The 19,082-nt window shown below is 40.9% G+C and overlaps 1 protein-coding gene across 1 annotated transcript; it reads left to right on the top strand.

Moving 5' to 3' along the window:
- The first annotated feature begins 612 nt into the window (after nucleotides 1-612).
- PA2G4 (proliferation-associated 2G4) lies at nucleotides 613-17,763 on the top strand. Its single transcript, XM_078598399.1, has 13 exons — nucleotides 613-834; nucleotides 4,962-5,090; nucleotides 6,566-6,671; nucleotides 7,563-7,632; nucleotides 8,170-8,262; nucleotides 9,018-9,081; nucleotides 9,959-10,037; nucleotides 10,376-10,454; nucleotides 11,788-11,921; nucleotides 12,607-12,701; nucleotides 13,567-13,694; nucleotides 14,975-15,028; nucleotides 16,321-17,763. The coding sequence occupies exons 1-13, from the start codon at nucleotides 750-752 to the stop codon at nucleotides 16,375-16,377; spliced, it is 1,173 nt and encodes a 390-aa protein (XP_078454525.1). The 5' UTR covers nucleotides 613-749; the 3' UTR covers nucleotides 16,378-17,763.
- The last annotated feature ends 1,319 nt before the right edge of the window (nucleotides 17,764-19,082 follow it).

Here is a 19,082-nt window from a genome sequence, read left to right as displayed (position 1 = left end):
GCCATGCTGTGGCCGGGCTGGGCCACACAGACCAAGACGTCCCCTTGTGAATACGATGCTGTACTCTATATTATTGCAGAAGCAAAACTGCACGTCGATTTGAAGTGCAAGACGGATGGTTTTTTTAATGACCAACTGAAATCTATCCAACAAAGGCGACAATCACAAATGCTAAAAAAAACTAAATCGAGACCTCGCTTTTATCGGTTTAAAGTGCACGAGATTGGCTGAAATGAAATGGGATGCAAGGTGTGTTTTATTGCCACTTGCAATACAAAATAGGGCAAGTGAAACGGGAGTCCCCATGAATAAAACAAATAGATGTTGTAGGTCGCTGTGCGGGACTTAATAGGGGAGTGAACAGTGCTCGTGATAACTCATCAGTGGTGTTGGACCCATGCGCTTCACCCTAAACGATGCGAGATCAAACCCCGATGAAGCCTGGATATTTGAATGGAGTTCAAATTAACTCACAAACATTTCGTGAAAGACTGGGTTTTGATGGACGACCACTGAGATCGTGTGGCACGGACCCCGCTCATTAACATAATTTATGCAACTTCCGGCTTGTGGGGGGGGGTGATGGGCGGAGGCGGGGCGACAGCATTTTGGCGCGAAAAGAAACGGGGCTGGGGCACTTCCGGCAGGGGCGCGCACGCGCAAGGCACTGTGGGACGAGCACGTGGTTGTTGTTGGTGGTTGGTGGTGGTGGTGGCAGCAGCAGTAGTGGCAGTGGCGAGACTGCGACCATGGCGGACGACGATGGGCAGGAGCAGACGATCGCCGAGGACCTCGTGGTCACCAAGTACAAGATGGCAGGGGACATCGTGAACAGTTGAGCGATGGGTGACGGCGGCGGCGGCGGTGGTGGCGCTCGCTCGCCCGCGTCGTGCGGGCGGGCGGGCTGGCGGTGGGGGCCTGGTGGTGGTGATTGCGAAGGCCGCACACGCGGTCTGCAGTCGATAGGCGAGCGAGAGGTTTCGCTTTGCCGCGGTCGTGTCGGTATCAGCGACGTTGGTTGTGGTCGCGAGCAGAGAATGAAGAGTGATTGCAGCGCTGGTGAACGAGGTTGAGTGGTTTAAAAACAATATGGGATAGCTGCAGTTTGGCTAAATAAACGTGGCCCTGGCTCATTGCTGCTGCTAGGCCGCGTGTCTCGTTAAGGCAGCGCGGATTCGCCCCTCAGGGTCCTTTATTTAACCATAGAGTAGTCACTCCCGCTTCCTCCCCATGCACACAGACGCTTCGGCATCGAGTCGGTTGTTTTTAACCATTTACATTCACTGTTCCATTTACTTGGCATCCGATTCGCTAAGCCCTTTTGTTTAGCCACTGAAACACTCCCCATGCCGATTACAGCCTCCCTCTGCCATTGAAATTCAACTTCATGCGTACTCCCTGACAGTCGCCGCTACTACTGTATTTAATAACCAATCAACACCTCTATTTAACCATTCAGTAATTTTGCCACAACAAGCCACTGCGTCTTAATTGTATTTATTGTATCTTTACCGAGAGACACTGCGCTTTTGAAATTCTAGTTCGCAATGTAATTGTGTTGAAGCAAATGAGAACTCCAGATACCAGGGTAGTTCTCATTTGCAACAATGACTCAGGTAATTGCGTAGTCTGCAGTAGGGGTCAATAATTGATATTTGTGGTCCCGATTGAGTATATCCTCAGTTGAGTCATCACGGGTATATATTTTAATCGTCCACTAATATGTTTTTACTTATTAACAATTGGGATACTGTACTGTCCCCGCATACAATTATTGTCGGTGCACATTTGAACACGGACTGTATCCTTTCGCCACTCAACACTGCTCCTTTAACCATTACGATCCCACTGAGAAACCACTACACGTGTTTAACCTCTAACAATTGAAATACTGCTTCTGTTAAACCATGTTCAGCCCTTAGAACTTCTGGTTACAGACACGCCATTACCAAGTAGCAACAATTGTTTGCGCGACTACAATTGTGTTGCAAATTTACGATTTTTGCAACTACGATTGTTTTAGAGTCGTACCGAGTATTATTCGCTCCACGTCTCGGAGGTTTCAGAAATTCGGTCGTTGACGATGGTTGCCTCCAGCGAATGATGATGGATCGTGGTCGTTATGAGTTCTACAGTAGATGCTTGTACATATTGTTCTTTAAATCCCTTGCCCAAATTATCGGACGATGGGGGGTGTAGTCCAGCGTCAGGTTCTGAGTCCAATCTTAGGGTGTGTGCCAATTGGGTTTAGTAGTAGCCAGAGCAAGATCATTTATTTCATCGCTCATCCACCTCTCACCTGGTTTTAAGTAATTGAGTTTCTTCTGTAGTACTCGATGCAGTATGGCTATGTAGGTTGTGCGTCACATGTTGACCTTGAAAGTTGGGGCTGTGCCCTGTGGTGTGCAGTCGCAGATTATAATCGGCCGGATAATGGACAGGTGTTAATTTACCCATGGCTCGCAGTGACATTTCTCCGATATAAAATAACCGTGTAGACTATCTTCGTTCTTGCAATGTAGCTCAGAGGCCTGTTTTCTGAAGAGCGAGCCAGCAATCTTGACACTTTTAAGTTAATGAGTTTTTTTGAGTGCAAGGCGTTACTGTTGATGATCCTGCTGACAAGATCATCAACGGTGACAAAAAAAACGTGCGATGCGATGTTTATTAACTTACGTGTAGGGTTTGACATTATTTTACACCACCTAACCCCAAAAAAACTTTCATATTTGTTGCTGTTAAAGTTGTGTACAATTTAACGCACGGGCTTTCGCGACCAATATTCATAATAAAGGTTTTTGGGTTAGATCGCGTGTACAATATTACTTTAATTGCATCTATTGAAGTAATATGACATGGCTGTATTTTTTTCTTAATTCGTATACTTATTAGCTGTTATGTCAGCTGGAGGCACTACTGAAACCCAGAATATCACACGATTTTACATTGCATGTGTGTCTATATACTAGAAACTCAAGTTTGACTGGGTGAGGTTATGCTTTTAGGTGTAAATATGGCTACACGCCACTTGAGTCAATATCCAAAGGAATCGGTACTATCCCACAATAGGAATGAAAGCTGGTAGCAGCCCAGTATGCCATATCATTACACCCTGTGATGCTGCTACTGTACTAGATTATTACAAAGTGGGCTTTAAGCTTTGCTCACTTATCCTATAATTGAATAGTCTGTTTTTCCAAACGCAAAATTACGTAAACTTTTTTACGTTAGATTATTGCTGTGAAAACTACAAATGTACCGGTACTCATAGCTATGTGAACTAATTTAATTCTGCTGAGACTAAACTTATAATGCATGTGTAATGACATCGTGGATGTCACTGTAATGCCGACCCTAGAGAGGCCCGGCGTGCGCTCTGGTTGACCCTGAAGGACACGTGACCGGTAAAGTATAGACAGAGTCCCCCAGGTGGGGGCTTGGGGTGCTCGAGGATTCTCGAAGGTGGTCGTGGCCAAGGGCGGAGCCAACCACCCTGCAGAGGATAGAAGCCGGGTCCCCGAGAAGGACCGGTGGCAGTTATTCATCCAGAAGATATCTAGGTTTTAAGTCCTAGACTCTCCAACATGTGGACCTGGACCCGAGCTGTGGTCCGGTCCATTGTAGCTACTCCCGGTGTAATTAGTCTAGTTAGCCTGGTGGTCCACCACCATAGGTTGTTATCTTGTTAAGGGGCAGTTACCCTTTGGTGTTGGTGTTAATAAATGTGTTGCCTCCAAAGAGTACGTCTGCGACTCGGTTGAACTCACTACTGGTCAATTATCAATTTCATGAACAAGGAATGTGTGTCGACTTTGGAGGAACTCAAATGTGTTATACCCAACTGTGCACCTCTTTTGAATAATTGGCAACATGTGTATATATTCCTTTTTAACATTGTGAGTGTGAGAAGTTCTCAGAAGGAAAGCCACATTCACGTAATTGAGCCCACATGAATACATGTGCAGCTGTCTACATTGATGCAGGTGATTTGCATAGGTTGTGGTCTCAACTGAAAGTACAGTTGATGGATCTATTCCCACTGCTGATGGGTAATATCTGTGTGGGACTGATAAAGCTCAATGCCAACTGCTGCAAAGTGTACATTAAATAATTCATGACCTAATTTGCCATGGATATGTGCATGTCATGCTCCAAATTCCAATTGGACCACCATTAAACAACATTCATTTCAACATCGTTCATTGCCTTTGGTATTCAATTGTCAATGCAAATTTTTATTGGATTTAATACAGAATGCCATGTTTCTATAATGATCTTCTCGAGTGATGAGATAAACTATCGTACAGGTCATAAAGTGTGCAATTTATGCAACAAAATATTCAGTAGTCTGGTCAAATTGATGCTTTGTCACAAGGTCCCAAAATTACTATAATGGCCTGATGAAGTTTTGAGTCACTGGCATTACTGCTGAACGTATTTTTTCCAACATTATGTTGTAGTTGGATATAGGGAGGAAATGGCCATCAAAACAGTGTGTTTATAATTTATTTTATATGGTTATTAAACTAATGGATAAATGTGGTTGGGTGGATCTAATGGCTAAGTAAGTCAAGAGCCATGGAACCATAGCACTTGAAGTGTGGCTCAATTCCTGGGCTGCCACCCAACAAACCATTTTGTGGTGGTGGTGAGTTTTGATGGTCAGGTCAGCATTAACACATCACTAAAAAATATATCAACGACAATGTAGTTTTCATGTTGAGTTTTTTGACAGATATTCAGTGAACACTCAAATTGATGGGAGAAATTGCACTTTTCTATTCTGGGAGCCCCATTGTTCACTTTTGACAATTTGGTGTAGTTTTATTCACCAAGGTGGGATAATTGGCTGAGTCATCATATTGGTTATTAAAATAAATATATATAAGCATTTTGTAGTGCTTATTGACAATACTTCCTCTTCGGTGTGTGGCATTGTGCTATCTCTTTGCTTTTTTCAGAAATCATGAAGCAGCTGGTGGATGCTGCCAAGGGTGGGGAGTCGGTGAGGAGTTTGTGCGAAAAGGGAGACAACCTGATTGTGGAAGAGACGAATAAAGTGTTTAAGAAGGAAAAAGAAATAAAGAAAGGTATGCACATGGAACACGCCATTCAAATACATTCAACTCTCGACCATATGCACTCCTTGTGTTCCTTACCCAGTATGGTGGTTTTTAATGCCTGCATTTTTTTGAGTCTATTCTCAATTATTTCAACTGTCTATGCAATTGTAAAGGCATTTGGCTCTAGGAAAACAAACTGTTTCGGAGCTAGAAACACTTTCACGAGACTTCATCTGACCCATGCGCATACTGACATGCCATTTTTTTCTGCCACATGATAAAGTTTTTCTCAGTCAAATTATGCAAACAAAAATGTCAACTATGATATCTTCTGGTGACTTTGCTATTAAAAAAATAGCTTTTTTAAAATATATAAGTTGGCTTAAATGTGATTTTATTTCGGGGGGGATACTGAGGTGTAAGAAGAGTTTCCTTTAATTCTGGGGCTTAAACTTTGCAATCCTTTACAGTACAGCTTGCAGTTTATTGATACTATTTCATTGGTTTGCAATATATCCACCTTAGTGTTATTTGAAAGAGCTACATGTGTTTGGAATAGACGGGATTTTCTTTGTAGATATTTAACTTGTTATATAGCACTAATGTCAGGTGATTTAGGTTACTTAATACTTTTAGGAAAATGAAAGCTGCTTTAATTATAGTGGGGTTTTCATTATTCTTAACATTGTAGATTAAAGTTAAGTGAACAGAGCAAACATGAACCAGCCTGATTTTGTTTTTGCTTGCAGTCTACATTACTCTGTGATTGTAGTTAAAATAATTACCATGATCATTTATGTCATGATCTTTTCGGGATGACTCTTAACTTCTTCCAGTCGTATGGAAGTGTTCAGCATTTTTCAGAAAATAGGTGGTGCACGTATAACTTAACTCTCAACCGTGCTAACATGTATGGTACATGGCATTAAAACCCACCATAACTTTGCAGAACCATTATAACACGAATCTTTTGAAAATTCCTACCTTGTTATTTTTTTATGAACGGGTTAGGCCTTTGGAGGTAAAGATGTGCAAATCAATGTGGTGTCACTGGGTTTTAATATTGTATTTCACATGTCTGTGTGAGCACGTTTCTTTTGCAGTTCAATATTTTTAATTGCACTCTCACTCAATGCTTTAATGCCTACAAATTAATAAAAACAGGGTTGCGTGATTTCTCACCAATAGTTTTGACAGGTGGGTGATGAAGCATTAACGTGTTTAAATAATGCACTGTTTCCATAGATAACATCATTACAACTTTTGAGAGCATTCAACTTTATTTGTTTAAGATCGATGCATTAGCCGATGTAACAAATTTGAAACTTGATTTCTCTTTCCTCACCGTGCCACATGCGATTGACTATAACCATAGCAGTAATTCACCTTTGCACGCACCGCTCGGCACTGCTGCCGTGTAGGGTTTACCTGTCGGCAGATAATTTTGCAAATGTGGTTTGATTCGTGCATGAGCCTAATGGAACATGAACTTTGTTGTTTAGGCATTGCCTTCCCGACCTGCATCTCTGTGAACAACTGCACCTGCCACTTCTCTCCACTCAAGAGCGATCCCGACTGCACCATGCAGAATGGGGATCTGGTTAAAATGTACGCTGCATAATAGGCGTTATCTCGAGCAAAGTGCTTCGTGCATGTAATCGTAATTTTGGTGTTGTGCCCAAGAGCCCTTCAAAGAGCAGGAAATAAAGAGTTGCGATGTTAATCAAGTTGTGAGCTTAACATAGCAATGTGAGGATGTGTAATGTGGTTTGTCGTAATCTTTAAAGAGTTTTAATGTCCGTGTTCAACCAGGGAGTTGTATTGAGACAGACAGCCTGCTCAGATAAGCTTCCAATGCAGATGTAAACTTAAATAATTTTTCTAACTTTAGTCATCTTATACAACCATTTTACATGATGTATCAAATATAAATTAAATGTTTTACGAAACTCACGATGCATTAATTGTGTAATAATTTTTTTATGGTTTCCATACTCTTTGGTTCTATCGGCAAAGTCACGTAGGTACTTCCTAAAACCACGATTCCCACCCAGCCACATTAGTATTGTATTAAGTATGTTTTAAAGGTTTTAAATTATGGGGTTTATGTTATAACTGTATTACTATAGTTATGGTTGCTTAATCTTTGCTGTGCCTTCAGGGCCTACCTTTGCAACAGAATATCTAGGTGTTAATGTGTTTATCTGGCTAAAATATTTCAGAAAATCGATTAAATGTAACACGTTTCCTTCCCAAGTTAAAAAAATTTATATTGCAAAAAATGTTCTTATTCTATGCCATGTACATGCACCAAGAACAAACGAAATCATTTTTTTTCAACATTTAATTTAATAATGGAACACATCAAATGTTTACTGTTAACGTCCCATGAAATAAAATACACATTTAATAGCAACAACATTTTGTGTTTAGGATATATAAACATTTCATGTAAACCATGCTTTCTTTAATTTGGTAATGTGCTTCGTTTTATTTCAGTGACCTGGGAGTTCATGTGGATGGGTTTGTCGCCACGGCTGCGCATACTTTCATCCTTGGCGTTTCCAAGGTAACGTGGCCAAAAAATTCAATTCCTGGTTAATATAAATACAAGAGCCCTAGCCGTTCTCAAATTTGCCCGGTAATGTAGCCAAGAAATAGGGCATGCTTTTAAAAAGTTATAATGTAGTTATAAAGTTTTCTTTCAATGTAGTTAATTGACATCTTTAATTAATATAAATAAAGAGATCCACATTAAAACCACACGTATTTTTGCAAAGCAATCATTTACTCTCGTGATTCTTTTGAGAACTTCTACAGAACAATGTAGTAAAGTTATACTTAGTCACATAATGATAATAAACGTTTTATTAGGAATAATCATCACGCCTCTACGGTCACCAAAATGAGGGCCAATTTGTGGGAAGGCAAGTCGAGGGTTATCTTTTGTAAGAGGTGGTTCCTTACGAGGTGAATAAGGCATTTCAACCACTGACTGAGAACTCAAATGGGGATGAGCACCACCCCACCGAATGCTCGTTGAGTTTGGAGAGAGGCACCGTGACTTGCTAAATGTGCTGAAAATGCATTTTACTGTCGAGAACAGGAAAATCCAGCCTCGGACAGGAAAGCGGACGTGGTCAAGGCGGCGTTCCTGTGTTCGGAGGCGGCATTGCGGCTCGTCAAGGCTGGGACAGAGGTACCTGATCCAAAGCCAGGGAATCTCGGTTGGGCCGTTTTACGTTGTATAGAAATCAGTTATTCCATAGTTAAATAATAATTTGTGAAATTTCACCATTCAAAGTGGCATTTATTCTTGGTACCCAGTGTATTTTGGCCTTCCTGGAAGAAGCAAAAGGCAATGACACAAGTTCATCTTTTTGTGATTAATGCTTGGAAGCGGGATAGTGCACCAAGCTATGACAGCAATGTCATTATTACTGATTAGTCTTTCAGCAAAGCGATCTAAATCACGCTCTAACTATATGACGCTTCACAGAGTGACTAATTTATACTTGTGGTGAGCAAAACAGCTTTGTGTGACAGCAATTGCCCAGTTATCGGACTGGAACGGTTATGTGAATCCAGGATTAACATTAAACTGCACCAGTATATCCCAAGCAACAGCGTTGGCCATTTTTTGCAAATATTCAAAATAGATGATTAAATGTCCCTTGCATCGCTACACATGCCAAAGATAAAATGTATTGTTATTGTGTTAATGATGGGCATTTATAGTTAATACTTCTATAGTGTACAGCATGTTAAAGGTATCCGTGTCTGTTTATGTTGATGTGGATGCTTTTTTTCATGAGTAAGTGTATAAAGTGTATACACAATGCTTGTGTACTTAAATTAGTTTTGTATTATTTTGTCATCTTAAAAGCCTCATGCTCATCGGGTTTTCAAAACTGCTTCACAGATGTCACAATTCCACGTTGTTTTGAATTTCAGAACACTCAGGTGACTCAGATGTGGAATAAAATGGCAACTGAATTTAAATGCACCCCCATTGAAGGTGAGACTCATTTCAGACATGGTGATGTGTGCCCACATGTGGAGTATTGCTGCATTGCTTCACCAGCTCTGCTGCTTAGGTTAGATGGACATTGACTTCTCACTCACATATAATGCTACTCCTGTCATGGCTGTTTATTCAAATGGTGTCACGTACATTGTGCAAGTGCAATATGCGAGCCCTTTGAACGTGTCCTTCCTGTCTATTGTGTTTATCAAAATAGCCCAACCAACGGTAATCACTATTGAAGTTTGCTGCCCTTTGTAGGCATGCATTTAAATAATGTATTATTTTATGATTTGCTTCCACGCAGCACTAAGACGGTACCTATCCGAACGGTTAAAGTTATTTTGATTCCTTTCAATTTCGATACATTCTCTAATTAGTCATGGCCAGTAGTAGCTAATTTTTCACAAAACTTCAACAAAATCAATTGACTGTCTTTGTTGGCACGCGTGTTCTGCTACTGCTGACAGTTGTATTTGGGAGAATTTAATATTTCTCTGATGTTTTCTTAGTCTCGGGCTGATCATTCGTCCTGTTTGCCCAACATAACATTTACCACGTGCAGTTGATCCTGTACACACCTTCTGTTGATAGCTTCGGTAATACATATTTTGTACCAGATATTAGATTCTGTATTTTATGTACCGTGCCAAATCTGACTCGGATGTTTTGTTTTTCCAAACATCTGGCTAGTTTACCAGTTACTCCCGCAATGTACGGTGCCATTTTTGAATTGATCAATTTGGCTATCAAGCCAAGAGCTGAATTTAGAAAATGCCATTTTTGTTTGTGGAAAATGTATTTTCACGCATATTTCAGTGAAATGTCACTTTAGGGTTTTATTTACGTTGCTTGGTGTGATTCTTTGCAGGCATGCTGTCCCACCAGCTGAAGCAGCATGTGATCGATGGGGAGAAGACAGTCATCCAGAACCCCACTGACCAGCAAAAGTGAGCAGCCTTAGAACTGCAGTCCCAAGATGTTTAAATGATGATTTGGCCAATCATATTCTGGGAGGATTATCAAAATCGGGACCACTTTGTAGGAAGTCCACTGGTTCTGTCAGAATACTGACCACCACGGCGATATTAACCCTTTCTGATGATGTTTGTGTATGTCATGAATTTAACTCTGTACCGAGGCTCCCACATTATTCTTCAGTAAAATGTGTTTACCTTTGTGGGACGTCAACAGTGGATCGGCCAGGAGACATTAACACTTTTGCATAAAAAAGTCTGCATGATTCCCTAATTATTGTTGTGACTTGTTAAACGTCTCACGTCTGCAGGAAGGATCATGAAAAGGCTAGCTTTGAAGTACACGAGGTCTATGCTGTGGATGTCCTGATCAGCACTGGGGAAGGCAAGGTAAGACCTCTAGGTCATAGAGAAATCTGTAGAGCCTGAACTAGCTCAGTCACATATCGACCCCATATATCTCAAGGTAATGTTATGTTGCTTGCTACCATAATGCATATAAAGGTCCGTTTGTCACAAACGTATTTTATACTCAAATTCAAATTACACATACATGCACACCGAAACAAAATACAGTATAAAATTGGCCAGTCGCTTGTTTATAAAAAATAGTCTTTCAATTGGAATTTCAAACGTTAGAAATGAATGGCTGACAGCCATCAAAGATTGTTAATTTAAGATTATGACATTTATGAACACTAAAATGCAAAAAGCAACCTATAACCGATCGACTGCTTTCATTGCGAAATCATGATGATTGTGAACAAAATACTTCAGATTACCTCGTAATCATGCCATCAACATAATATTGTTACTTCAAACGTGTATTCTTTTAACTGTCTCTTTATTGGTTTACATTACTGAAAATGTAATACATTTGTATACAAAAGTCTTAAGTGTTACATCACTGATATATTTTAATGACATTTTTCCAATGTTTATTTTAATTTTCCAAAATGGACATGATTTCTAATTTCCATATCAAATGGAATGTATATTTTAAGTTCATATTGTATAGATAAGATAAAAGTAAAAAAACTTGAAATAAGGTTTACATATTTTGGAATCTTGGCATATTACTGGACAATTACATAACAGCCCATTAAGATGGTTTGGCTAAAATAAATCTATCTGTTGAAATTTCAATCCATTTTAGCAACACTTCAGGACAGGTGCTTTCAGGCACCAAGGAGCATTGCACTACCAACTCTGGCCATATTACAACCACAACATTTGGTGTAGATGTCATTGCAGCAATAATCCAAACCAGCTTAAAGATGAGTGCACTCGGATGGCTTGTTCATAAATATTGCATCACATTTGCTATGGTCAATGTCATCGGTTGCTCATCGATCATAACCAACATTCGCTGTGTACATAGCATAGCCATGTGGAATAAGGTAAACAGGCCCCAAATTAATGGTTGCCAGAAAATACAATTTAGCTTTAAAAAAATGCCTAAAATTTTATTTTTCAAGATCCTTAGAAAATTTCATTCTAGGGTTCTTTGAGGCAATGTATCAAAATACCCAGCTTAAACAGGCACAGGGGGTTTAACAATGTATACTGGCAAAATAAATGTCAATAAAATCATAGAATGAATGACGCAGCCTTGCAAGAAAGCGTAGAATAGCACTTTTGTCGGCATTGGTTTGCGTCCCACGTCTTGCACTCGACAAGGTGTGCTTTTTGAATGCTTCATTGGCGGCGTGTTCCACCACAGGCCCGTGAGACTGGCCAGCGTACGACTGTGTTCAAGAGGAACCCCGACAAGCACTACATCCTGAAGATGAAGGCCTCGCGCGCCTTCCTCAGCGAAATCTCCACCCGCTTCGACGTCATGCCCTTCACGCTACGGTAACCCCGTGTGCATCAGTACGGGCGGTGGGCTTGCGGTGGCTCTTGCTTGCATTCGACCTCGTGCTGGAGCCGTGGTGTCTGATCGATTGTGATTAAAGGGAAGCTCTGTTAATTAAAAAAAGACGAGCGGAGCTTTGACAATGTAAAAGAGAATGTTAGAATTGTAAAAGAAGACGTTAACATTTGTTTAGGCACTCCTTAATACCACTGTAGTAATGTCAGTTCAGCAACGGATTAAACTGACGTCACTGGAGTGCCATAAAGATTTGCTTGACTGTCATTTACAAAGTGTTTTCCAGTTGACAAAAGTTCCAAACCTGAGTTAACCTGGGTCACACAGACGAGGTGTATATAAAATAGTGGCCGCTTGCTTAATTGTTTTTAGTGTTAGTCTGCTCTTTGTACTCTGACTCGACATATGTGAAAAAGAGCTTTATAACTCATCGGATTCCAGTATAAATAAATATTCCGATTCTTACCTACTGTTTCACGGTGGGCCCCTTCATTCCGCATGAAGTTTCCCACCGCTAATGCAGGATGTTATAAAATAGTTAATTACAAACTGCTGTAATGTCCTACTCCGAACACGAGTTAATATTGTGCCAAAGCAGCATCGCCAAATAATTTGTTTACTTTAACAGTGATCACTTATACCTTGTGATGTGTGCGCACACGCTTACAGGGCATTTGAGGACGAGAAGAAGGCACGCATGGGGGTGGTGGAGTGCGTGAAGCATGAGCTGCTGCAGCCTTTCCCCGTGCTCTACGAGAAGGAATGTGAGTACTTTCCCCTGCTAAGCCTTTCCCATTCCGATGACGTACGTGTGAGTACATCGTCAGCTTTTCCGGTTCCGTTTCGATGACGTAGCTTTATTGCTACCGAGGCTCCCACAAGGCCATGTGGGAGGGCGCGTGGCACAGTTTGGCACCAGCTATCATAGTGCGGTTGTGTCGCTACAGTTCTCTGCGGTGAGTACAGTGTCTTTAAAAACAGTGGTGCTATGCTTGTAAATAATATTGACGCCGACTGCTTGCACGTTCTGAAATTCAGTGTTGAACGGGACCCACCCTGAAACTTGCAGTTGTCTTGATATGGGAAGGGGTTAAGATGAACAACAAAGATTCACCTGTTGTATTACATGAAGCTAAAGCATAGCCATGCTTTTGGAAATATTTACCTGCGCTGTTTATGATAGACGGAGTGTGAAGCTTTAACTCGCCACCCTGCGATGCGGGTGCATACTACTGTCACAGGCACATCGACGACACCTTCACCTCCGTTGACAATGCGAGATCCACATGACTGGCAATATCATGTGCGGTTCATTTTGGAAGTCTTCACGTTAAACTGTGAAGGGAAAGCTGTGACCCGCAGCATTCCATTCTGGAACTAGGAGTTGAAATTTCAGAGGCAAATATTCTATTGTCTAAAGTGCTGTTCAGTGCAGCCTTACCCTTAATTACTGGAATCGTGTATCACTTGTGCTATCTCAGTTTTGTGCCACACACAGATCGATCTGCCCATTTGAGTAACTTTGTCCAACATGCTGTATATTATTGCTCTGTGTATCGTGATGCTCACGTGTGCCTTGGACCTCTTGCACTTGAATCTGTTAACTCACTCTTTCCCTTCCTCCTACAGCGGAGTTTGTGGCCCAGTTCAAGTTTACTGTGCTGCTCATGCCCAATGGGCCGCTGAGGATCACTGCCAACCTGCACAACCCTGAGCTGTACAAGTCGGAGCTGGAGGTGCAGGACCCTGAACTCAAGGTGTGGCAGTGACTTGACTTCTGGATAAAGGGTTTTTTTGAGCGGTCTTGGTCAATTTAAATTCTCGTAATTGTGAACACCTTACGACGTAGAACCAATTTTATGTAGCTCACGGGGATGATGGTCAAAGTTGTCCCCAAAGCAGGCCTTGAACTTACTAGATGCTGCTCCAGTCAGGTGCTGTTCTCCGAGTATCTCCTGGCTGGGAGACTAATATCAGCAGCATTGTTTTTACAGAATGTGTCAAGCTTATTTTACTTAGAAAATCATTACTTATAAAACAAAAATATGCCCTAATAGACACATTACATGAAGATTGACAATTATTGCAAGACATGCACCAATTAGATAATTGCACAATATAAATTTGCTTTTGAAAATGTAACCATGTTTCTCCTTTAATATAACATATAATGCCTATCTTATTCTTTGGGTCTTTCGGCAAAGCCACGTAGATAGAAAAATTATAAAAAATTAAAATATCACGACGCTTCGATTGGAACACAAAGCAATCATCAGGTGAAACAAATATAGCCTATTTTATTATTTTTCTCTTTACGTGGCTTTGCCGAAAGACCCAAAGAATATGAATTCCTGCGTTCACGAAAGCTTTAAGTCAATACCTATCTTTGTCACCTATATGTTTATTAGGGGCAATGTGGAAAGTGAAACTCATTGATGATTGAAAATGTATATGATGGGGCCATTCTGCCCCTCCAGCCATCGCTGATAAAATTACCAATTTTTGACAAATAATTATTGTGTCATCCCCTCTATTTACTTCTGCCATGGGAATTTGGAATTTTAGCCACTGGTTTTGGACCACAACCCAGTGGGCATTTGAGCCATATGGTCCATGCGATTTTCATGTATTTCTGTGTAGATGCATGTAACACTGACATTTGAGCCTCGGTGTGTGGGCAGTACAAGTTCACTGTTAATGGGGAAACACTTCGTTAGTTTCTCGGTGACTAATTACGCCCATCTCATTATTGTGGTGACTTTCCCTCTTTTATAATATTAACTCCCTTGGGAAATTAGACCAATGTTGTAGTCTCATCAGCTTAATGTGTTTCTGATAATTTGTAAGACTACCTTAGTTGGCTATCTTAGTTATTGCCTAGAGACTTCTGTGCGATTCGTATATTTTAGCATTAATTGGTTTGTACATTCTGGTATTTAACTGACCCTCCCCTAGTAAAAAAATATATCATTTAACAAAACGGATTGATACAATGGCAAAGTGTACAAAACTCATCTTCTTGAATGTTGCATTGCAGGCGCTGCTGCAGAGTTCCGCCAGCAGAAAGGCCCAAAAGAAGAAGAAAAAGAAGGTAATGAATAATACCTTTTGTGTGTGTTGTCAGCCACAGATGCATTTCATGGGATAGCTTTTAGAATTCAACACCATGTTCACACCGCTAATATAGGAATGAAGAAACCAGGCTCGTAAAACCAATGCACATTGGCAAGGCCCGTAACAATGATTGCTGGTCATGCCGCTGCCTGCTTTATCTCAATCTTGGTTTCGATCATATTCCCATTGTTCACATATGTTATTGTGCAAGTTAAGTTAATTGCATGTAAACCTTCCTACAGCACTTTGTGCATATTTGCTACGATCGCCTCACTCCCACACCATGTGTGAGCTAGTGTTTTGTATATCCAGCAACACACGGTGTCTTTTGTTGCTTCGTGCCACAAGGGCAGATGTCATGCCAAGGCTTCACGTGCACAACAGGAAAGCATTGCGACAAAAACTGAGCAACGTTTCCTAAAATGAAACTTGAGAATTTTAATCCTTTTTGGAAAAGCTGCTTTAAGGATCTCAATTCAGTGCTGCTTGGAGAATTGTTGGCCAAGTTTCTTTGTCACTTGTGTTTGGAAGTAGCCCAAAAGCAGGCCATTTAAGGATTCCTTTTTTTTAAACAACAGGTCCTAAATACAAGACCAGTTGTATAAAGACATTTATTGAATTTGAAGTCCCTCTCATGTCTTTCCAAACTTTAATTTGTGTGCTTTTGCCCTCTTCCCCACTGCTGAAAAGCATGCATAAGAGGGCCACCCTCGAGTGCAGGAAATGTGTATTGTACATTCTTAATCCTGCAAATCGTGAAGCTGATTTTGCTAAATTTGCCAATTTTGGGTCATGCAATTAGTGACGCACCCGAAAAATACTTTTGTTAATTAAAATAGGTTTAAAATCAGACTTGAAAGTAATGACCAAAGTAACTACAAATGACATGATAGTACCGTGGGCAGTAGTGCACAAACAATTTACAGCACTGGCCTTAAAAGACAAAATATACAACGGGCCATGTGTTGGGCGAATGAGCCTTCTTTTCAGAGCCCATTGTCAGTGAGAAGAGCCATTGCGTGAAACATCACACGTTTTATACTTTTCCGTTTAAGGAAGTGTTACTACAATACACTTCCATAAAAATGTAACTAAATTAACAATAGAAACTTCATCAGCTGACCATACCAGGTAAGTTGACGGGACTTCCTTCTGCAAGACAAAGTCTTCGTTAATTTGCCTGCTGGGTTTGATGGTTTCAAGGAGTGCAAGTCCATGAACTGCCTCGTGTGATGCACTTCTCTTTCTCTCCCTTTGTTCTCACCTCAGGCTGCCAAAGGTGTGGCAGATGCTGCAGATGAGCAGGAGGTCGCAGAAGCAGAGTAAAATGAACCTCTTGCCTCACTGTGTTCAATGGTCGGATTTGGACTACGTTCAACTTTGTATTTTTGAAGTCCGGGAAAAAAAAAATGTTTTTTTATGACCGTAAACAAATGCGGCCAGACCAAATTAGTTTTTTTTGTTCTTTCATTTCTTTTCAGTCCAATTTTTTTCCTGATTTTAAACACAAGCGTGTACTCTTATGCAACGTTATACATGCTAAAAACGGAATGTAGTTTTACCCTATCTCAAGAATTAAGTTTTAAGAGTTTTGCATCAACTTGTGTTTTCTTTCTATAAGGTTAATTCAGTGACTTATCCTACAAAATGCTTACCTAGGCATTTGTGGTTTCCTGGGTAGCATGTCATATTTTAACTTGTCATCATCAGAGCAATTTACATTCGGTTATACTTAAGAGCATTTGTAATGCACATGTTAAATGATAACGTGTCAGATGCTGTTTCCTTGTTTAGCTCAGATCAGCCATTGTGATGAAAGTGAACAAAATCATATCAATGGGGGGGGGGGGGGGAGCCGTGTGAGATACTTCCAAAAAGGTTTGTGTATCTGTGGACCATATGGGGGACAACATTGTAATGCCCACAGCCTACTCGTTTCAACAATTAAACATGTTCATGTCTTGCATAGTTCTCAATGCCCTATCTCCATCTCTTCCTTAAGTTCTGGAAACCTCACCGCCACATCCAGCATCGTTTTTAAAATGACCTTCCTGTAAAGACTCGTTCAGCTTATTGAGCCATCAAATGCCTGGTTTCATTTGTTGCAGAAGGGGACGAGTAATACTTTCATTGCAGCATTTTTATTTGGTCAAGCACACTTTTCTTTGTAATCCGCAAGGTGTACTATGTTTTACAAACAAGCTCAGTGTTTGATTTTAAAATTCATTTGCAGGCAAGGGTTGTTATTTAAATGCTGAATAAGTAATTTTAGTATTGAGACATCGTGTTTGCTTTTGTGACCAGCTTCTGACCTGTGGATAATTAAAATAAACTTTGAATTTGCAACAATGTAGGTAGTATTTCCATATACCTTATAGTTCAGTCTGATAACTGTTAAGTTAAATTACATCAATGTAAAACTTCTAACTTATTTTGAGAAAACTGATTGCTATAACAATAAAAGGGAACACTGCTCATAAATCATTCAAAAACAAATTTGGTCTGGCCCAACAATTGCTTTGCAACTCAGCAGAATAATACCAGCAGACTGAAACACTTTTTAAATAAAATACCATTGATAAGCATTTTGTTACCAAATTATTCTGTACTTTATAGCGGCATGCTTAAACCTCTTGTGATGTGCCTCAGGTTTATCCATTTGAATGGCCAGTGTGGAATAATAAAGGCAACGTGGACACCTACTGCACCTTACAGCTTGTGATGTCCCCCCACATTAGGCTGGCATTCTGTTGATTTGTGCGTGTACCTGGTGAGTTTGAATGTACACCCTGGCCAGTGCCAGTTACATGCCACAGCTGCACTGTTTGATTCATTAAACCAAGCATCCAAATTTAACCATTATCTTTTATAAAACCAAGTTCTTGTAAACTTACTTTTTTGTCACTAATTGTCTAAAACCTCCACTAGCTTATACATGAAAATGAGGTGTTGGAAACGGTATCTCACGTCAAAAGGTATTGTTTTAATCCCAAACGCTTTATAGCAGAAGAACCTCATCCCAACTGTCAGGCGTAGTACAGTGAATGTGATGGTTTGGGGCAGCTTTGCTGCCTCAGGACCTGGATGGCCTGCCACCATTGACACAACCATGACTTCTGCATTGTATCTGAAGATTCTGGAAGAGAATGTCAGGCCATCTGTGGGCAGAAGCCGAAAGTGGGTCTTGCAGCAAGACTGTTCCTAAACGTACAAGCAGATGTACGAAAGAATGGCTGCAAAAGAAGAAATTCTGGGTTTTACAATATCCTAGTTCAAGTCTGGACCTAAAGCCCATCGACATGTGGTAGGACCTGAAGCAGGCTGTCAATGCAAGGCAACCCTCAAATGTCAGAGTTCGGTAAGGAGGTTTGGGCCAAAATTCCTAAAATCCGATGTGAACGACTGACCAACGGTTACAGGAAGCGCTTAGTTGCAGTCATTGCTGCTCAAGGGTGTTGCTAGTTACCGAGTAAAGGTTCACCTACTTTTTCACACGTGATTATTGACAATCATTTGAGGATAAATGTTGAAAGTATGTTTTTTGTGTCATTTGTTTAATCCAGTTATCTTTATTATTAGGACTTAGATTAAGATATGATACAATTCTAGGTTTGAAACGTGTGAAAATATTAAGGGGTGTTGTGGCATAACACCGTCGTGGTCAACTGCCCATATTTTCTTAAAGGGTAGTGTGTACCGCTTTGTGGGAAATCCATTGGGGTTCGAAGGAAGAGGCTGGTCCCACAGATGTGACGTTTCTGGGGATTGACTGCAAATGGAGTGAAGATTCCAAATACAATACTTGTACTGGTTGGAACCTCCTGGTTACACCATCCCACAGGGGGTTATTGTGTCCGTCGTGCATGGGAGAGGTGGGGGAGGGGCTAGGTGGGCGGTGGGGTGGGTGGGGAGGGGCTGGTCACCCCGTGGTACCCTTAAAACTCAACGTTTAACCTACTCACGCCGGCTTGTGCCCGCCCTCAGTCGGGCATATTTGCGGAATACACCACGCCACCGTTGACCCTGGCCAT

Source organism: Lampetra planeri, chromosome 10 (assembly GCF_965212315.1).
Source record: "Lampetra planeri chromosome 10, kcLamPlan1.2.h2, whole genome shotgun sequence".
Taxonomy (NCBI): Eukaryota; Metazoa; Chordata; class Hyperoartia; order Petromyzontiformes; family Petromyzontidae; genus Lampetra; species Lampetra planeri.
Note: the sequence above shows the minus strand (reverse complement) of the source record. Positions and strands in the feature narration are given on the sequence as shown.

Coding starts and splice junctions, on each gene's coding strand:
- PA2G4 (XM_078598399.1), top strand. CDS start 750: ATGGCGGACGACGATGGGCAGGAGCAGACGATCGCCGAGGACCTCGTG. Junction 5,091..6,565: donor GGAAAAAGAAATAAAGAAAG/GTATGCACATGG, acceptor TTTGTTGTTTAG/GCATTGCCTTCCCGACCTGC. Junction 15,029..16,320: donor AAAAGAAGAAGAAAAAGAAG/GTAATGAATAAT, acceptor TTCTCACCTCAG/GCTGCCAAAGGTGTGGCAGA.